General features: G+C 62.0%; 1 protein-coding gene across 1 annotated transcript; it reads left to right on the plus strand.

Annotated features, from left to right (window-relative positions):
- Positions 1–1,519: 1,519 nt before the first annotated feature.
- On the plus strand, positions 1,520–5,603 carry CCDC42 (coiled-coil domain containing 42). Its single transcript, XM_074555352.1, has 7 exons — positions 1,520–1,584; positions 1,941–2,046; positions 2,136–2,255; positions 2,814–3,011; positions 3,323–3,544; positions 4,271–4,429; positions 5,535–5,603. The coding sequence occupies exons 1-7, from the start codon at positions 1,520–1,522 to the stop codon at positions 5,601–5,603; spliced, it is 939 nt and encodes a 312-aa protein (XP_074411453.1).

Genomic DNA, 5,603 nt, shown 5'->3' on the forward strand with positions numbered 1-5,603 from the left:
TCCACATCCTGTGAAAGCTGCTCTGAAGCTGTTTGGGCTGCAGGGCTGGGCTTTAATGCTCCCGGGGCTGATCCCAAGTGACAACTGCTGCAGGACTCTCCCTGCCTGGGGACAGCATTCCTGCCCCTCCAGCCCTAATTAAGGAGCCCCTGGAATGCCCAGGGCAGGGTTGGGCTGTTTGCGTGCCCCCCTCGAGCAGGGCCAGCTCCATTTCCTTTAGTGGGGATTTAATTACAATTTCAGTGGCTTCTGCCGCTGTTTCTCCTTGGGAGGGTCTGTGCAGGCTGTTGGAGCAGGGGCTGCAGTGGGGCAGAAACCCCAGGGTGTCACTGCATTCCCAAGGCAGGGCAGGGAGAGCAGCCAGCAATGGGGACTCTCTGGGTGCTGCTCACATTTGTAGGGAATCTTGCACAGAAACAGGGAGAGGGGTGGAAAGAAAGAAGAGCCTGGTGTTTGACAGAAGGGCTAATCACCTGGAAATCTGAGTGTGGGCTGTGTTTTGAGGGGGTCAAGAGGAAAGTCAGACTTGAAATGAAATGAAATGAAATGAAATGAAATGAAATGAAATGAAATGAAATGAAATGAAATGAAATGAAATGAAATATGAAATGAAATGTGCCCAGGAGCAGCAGGCAGGCTCTGCTTCGGTGCTCGGGGTGGTTAAGGGAGATGTTGTGATTTAAAACAAATGCGGTTTAGTCACTTTTAGCAAAAAGGGATTTTTTCCTATTTTTCTTTCAGACAAGCCGGAGCGCAGTGCCCGCGCTGCCGCGGCCGGGCAGAGGAGCTGCGGGCTCTGCTCGGGCGATTTTCCAGCAGCGCTGCTCCATCGCACGGCCAGGAGATGTCCCCAGCTGCCCGGATTGCTGCGGGAGCCCGGGATTGCTGCGGGAGCCCCGGCCGGGCCGGGCTGGGCTCGGAGCCCTTCGGTGCCAGCGGGACCCGGAGCCCCTGTGTCCCCGGTGTCCCCCCAGTGATCCCCCAGTGCTCAGCAGGGCAGGGCAGTGCTCAGCCCTCCCTGGGCTCCAGCTGGGCTTTGGGAAAGGGGCTGGGGCTCTGGGACAGGGGCTGCCAGGACCCTGAGAGATCCCCGGAGCAGCACAGGGCACAAGGGCCAAATCTGGGCAGAGGAAGAAGCAGAAAAGATGAGGGAAGAAGAGAAGGGAATGAAAAAATTCCAGGTCCTGGATACAGTGGTCAGTCCCCCTGATTCACAGGAGCTGTCACAATAGGCAGAGGAGCCCCTGGAGCTGTCACAAAAGGTGCAAGTGTTACTGGAGCTGTCACAAAGGGTGCAGGTGCCCCTGAAGCTGTCACAGTGCCTGGAGTAGCACTGGAGCTCTCACAATGGTTGCAGGAGACCCAGTGGCTCTCTCTGGGACTGAGTAGCCACAGGGCTTGTCCTGGTGCACTGGAGCAGCCCCAGGGCCCGAGCAGTGCACAGCAGCCCCCGGGCTGCCCCAAGGCCGGGCCAGGAGCAGGACCTGCAGCAGGACCAGGACGTACAGTGGCCGCAGCCATGGCCCACGAGGACCTGACCTATTACCGGGGGCAGTACAAGGACAGGCTCCTGTCCCTGCTCAGGTCAGGGCTCCTCCAGCCTCCCCCCATGTCTCCATGGCTCCTTCCCTGCCTTGCCAAGCTCCATCCCTTCCCTGCCGTGCCAAGCTCGCATCCCTGCCCCGCTCCTATCCCTCACCTGCTCCTGCCCCTTACCTGTTCCTGTCCCTTACCTGCACCTCTCCTTTCCCTGCTCCCATCCCTCACCTGCTCCTGTCCCTGCCCTGTTACCTCCTGCCTTGCCCCGGCTGTTCTGGGGGTCCCTGCAGGGAGGGCTGGGGGTTCCGAGGTGGGGCTGGGGTCCTGCCTGCCCCCAGGACACTGCCCAGCTCCGGAGCAGCCTGCCAGGGTGCCGTGTGAGCTGGGGACATGTGTGGCAGGGAGCTGCAGGCAGCCGAGGAGGACTCCACCAACTCCTTCATCTGCGTGCTGAAGAAGATGAAGGAGGTGCGGCAGATGGAGAAGGTTGTGGAGGAGACAGAGGAGGTGAGGAGGCTAGGACGTGCCTGGGGGGCTTTGCAGGGTGGCAGGGCAGGCGGGGAGTGGCTCTGGCTGTGGCAGCCTTGTCACCCCAGCTCTGGTGCTGCCAGGCCTTCGCAGAGAGGATGAAGACCCTCGCTGAGCAGTGGAGGGACCTGCATGCCAGGAGGGCCCAGCTGAAAGCCCACGTGGTGACATCTGGGGCCACTGTGAAGGTACAGGTGGCACACCTGGCACACCTGACACTCCTGGCACACCTGATCCACCTGGCACACCTGGCATACCTCATGCTCCTGGCACACTTCATACACCTGGAACATGTAGCACACCTGATACACCTGGCACACCTGGAATACGTGGAATATGTAGCACACCTGGCACACCTGATACTACTGGCACACCTGGCACAGCTGGCACACTGCCCCTGCTCACTGACTCCTCTCCCCTGGGAGGAGCCTTGGCTCAGCACTCCCCGTCAAGGCCAAGGCTCCCCTGAGCTGTGGGGAGCAGGGATTTGTGCCCTGGTGGGAGAGGGATTGTCTGGAAGGCACAGCCCGGCCCAGGTGCTGCCCCAGGCCAAAGGGACAGGGAGGGGGGTGACACAGGGACAGTGCCAGGGGGGTGGCACAGGGACAGTCCTAGGGGGGTGGCACAGGGACAGGGAGGGGAGTGGTCCCCAGTGCTGGCCTCTCCTCCCTGGAGGCTCTCCTGAGTGACCCAGCTCCTCCATCCTGTGCCTCCCTCCCCCTCTGGCTGTGGGTGCTGATCCCCAGGAGAATGAAAGGCTGAGAACACAGGCTCTGAAGAAAGCCAAACAAGAAAAAGTGGAGAATTCAAAAAAGGAGAGTGAGCTCCTGAGGGCAAGGAGGGAACTGGATGACCTGAGAAAAAAGCACGAGAAACTCTCCAAAAAATTGCTGATGTACTCTCCATTCAAGAGGTACCTGGAGGATGTGGTAGAGAATTCACAGGTGAGCTTGGATGTGGCTCAGGGTTTGAGCCAGAGGGAGGAGGCAAGGCCAGGGAAATCAACCCCTGACCAAACCCAGAGACTCCAGGTGGGTTGGGAGGGGCTCCCTGGAAATCAAGGTGGGTCACAGGGAGCAGGGTCAGGAGAGGAGAACCAGGACAGGTGAAGGTAGGGCAGGGTGTTCCTGATCCCAGGCAGGGTGTCCCTGACCCCAGGGATGGCTGGACAGGATGTCACTGATCCTAAGCAGGGCAGGGCAGGGTGTCACTGACCCCAGGCAGGGTGTCCCTGACCCCAGGACCTGTGCTGCAGTTCCGTGACATTGATGACATCATCAGCTACTACAAGGCGCTGCTGAGGACCCGCAAGGACCTGCTGCAGTCCCAGTGGTGGCACCGGCAGCTGATGGAGCAGGGCAAGGGCCTGCAGCAGCAGCTCAGGGCAGAGAAGGAGGCTGAGATGCTCCAGTGCAGGAACGACCTGGTGCAGCTCAAGGAATCCTTTGACCAGGCTCAGAGTGACATCCAGCAGTGGGTAAGGAGCTGATGGGTGCCCAGGGGGGGCTGGGGGGACAGGGCTAGCTCCTCCTGCAGCCAGGGGCTCGTGGCAGGGCCAGCAGCAGTTTGGGGTGGGAGGAGGTGCCCCATCCCATCCCATGGATCCCATCCCCATCCCCATCCCATCCCATCCCATGGATCCCATCCCATGGATCCCATCCCCATCCCATCCCATCCCATCCCATCCCATCCCATCCCATCCCATCCCATCCCATCCCATCCCATGGATCCCATCCCATGGATCCCATCCATCCCATCCTATCCCATGGATCCCATCCCCATCCCATGGATCCCATCCCATCCCATGGATCCCATTCCATCCCACCCTATCCCATCCCATCCCATCCCATCCCATCCCATCCCATCCCATCCCATCCCATCCCATCCCATCCCATCCCATCCCATCCCATCCCATCCCATGGCTGCAGGAGGAGCATGACAGCCCGGGTGAGGGCAGGTTTGTCACCAAGGGAGGTGACAGTGGCAGCGCTGAAGGGCTGGCAGGGAGGGCGTGCCAGGGTGGGCACTGCAGGGTGGGCAGCACAGCCAGGCTGGCTCCTGGCTCTGCTCTGCTCCCAGCACACCGGGCTGCACCAGCCCCAGCCCACCAGGTCCTTCCCAGCCCAGATGAGGCTGAATTTGGGGTCCCCAGAGGGGTCCTGGGGCTGAGGCTGCCCTGCTGGGACATGTCTCGTGTCCCCAGGAGGAGCGCTGGGCCAAGGTGCAGGACAGGCAAGCCAGGAAGGCCGTAGAGCTGAGGTCCCTCACCATGGCCATCCACGGCCTGTTCCACACCGCCAGCACCCGGCTGCAGCCGCAGGGCAGGGTGGCAGCTGGGGACAGCCACCGGCAGCTGGATATGGTAACGTGGGACCCAGGGACAGCCCCGGGTACAGCCCAGGCACAGCCCCAGGGACAGCCCCAGCGCTGACCCCAGCACAGCCTCAGGGACAGCCCCGGGTACAGCCCAGGCACAGCCCCAGCACAGCCCAGCACAGCACAGCCCCAGCACAGCCCCAGCACAGCGCAGTCCCAGGGACAGCCCCGGGTACAGCCCAGGCACAGCCCCGGGTACAGCCCAGGCACAGCCCCAGCACAGCCCCAGCACAGCGCAGTCCCAGGGACAGCCCCGGGTACAGCCCAGGCACAGCCCCGGGTACAGCCCAGGCACAGCCCCAGCACAGCCCCAGCACAGCGCAGTCCCAGGGACAGCCCCGGGTACAGCCCAGGCACAGCCCCAGCACAGCCCAGCACAGCCCAGGCACAGCCCAGCCCAGCCCAGCACAGCCCGGGGACAGCCCAGCACAGCTCAGCACAGCCCCAGCACAGCCCCAGCACAGCCTCATCCTGGCCAGGACACACAGCAGGAATGGCTCCCCCAGGGCAAGGGGAGCCCCCTGGCCCAGCACAGTCCCCTCCTCCCCTGGGGACCCTGGCAGGAATGGTGGGGACAGCAGGCAAACCTGTCACTCTGAGCAGGGGAGTGGGGACCAGGTGTGGATAGGGGTGCAGGGATATGGGGGTGCAGGGATGTGGGGATGCAGGTATAGGGGATGCAGGAATGCAGGGTTGTGGGGATACAGGGATATGGGGATGCTGGGGTGCAAGGGTTCATGGGTGCAGGGATGTGGGGATATGGGGGTGCAGGGACAGGGGATGCAGGAATGCAGGGATATGGGGATACAGGGGTGCAGGGATGCAGGAATGTGGGGATGTGGGGATACAGGGTTCAGGGGTGCAGGGGTTCAGGGATGCAAGGATTTGAAGGTACATGCGTTCAGGGGTCCAGTGATGCAGGTCCAGCCATGGCCAAGATTTGGTTCCATTCCCCCACAGAGGCACACTCTAGTGCTTTCCTGTTCTGTCACTTAGCTCAGGGACATCATCTGCCCTGCAGGAGGGACAGGCTCCCTCTGCCTCCTGCCCCCACTGCTGCCTGACCCTGCCCTGTCCCTCTCCCACCCCAGATCCGGCAGTTCATCCACGACCTCCAGGACTTCACGGAGGACATGAAGGAGCGTGGCCGAGCTCTGTGA

This window comes from Zonotrichia albicollis, chromosome 19 (genome assembly GCF_047830755.1).
Source record: "Zonotrichia albicollis isolate bZonAlb1 chromosome 19, bZonAlb1.hap1, whole genome shotgun sequence".
NCBI classification, from domain to species: Eukaryota; Metazoa; Chordata; class Aves; order Passeriformes; family Passerellidae; genus Zonotrichia; species Zonotrichia albicollis.

Excerpts from the sequence above, each read along its gene's own strand:
- CCDC42 (XM_074555352.1), top strand. The coding sequence starts at position 1,520 with ATGGCCCACGAGGACCTGACCTATTACCGGGGGCAGTACAAGGACAGG. Across the intron at positions 2,256-2,813 it reads CATCTGGGGCCACTGTGAAG|GAGAATGAAAGGCTGAGAAC; the intron begins GTACAGGTGGCA and ends GCTGATCCCCAG. Across the intron at positions 3,012-3,322 it reads ATGTGGTAGAGAATTCACAG|TTCCGTGACATTGATGACAT; the intron begins GTGAGCTTGGAT and ends CCTGTGCTGCAG.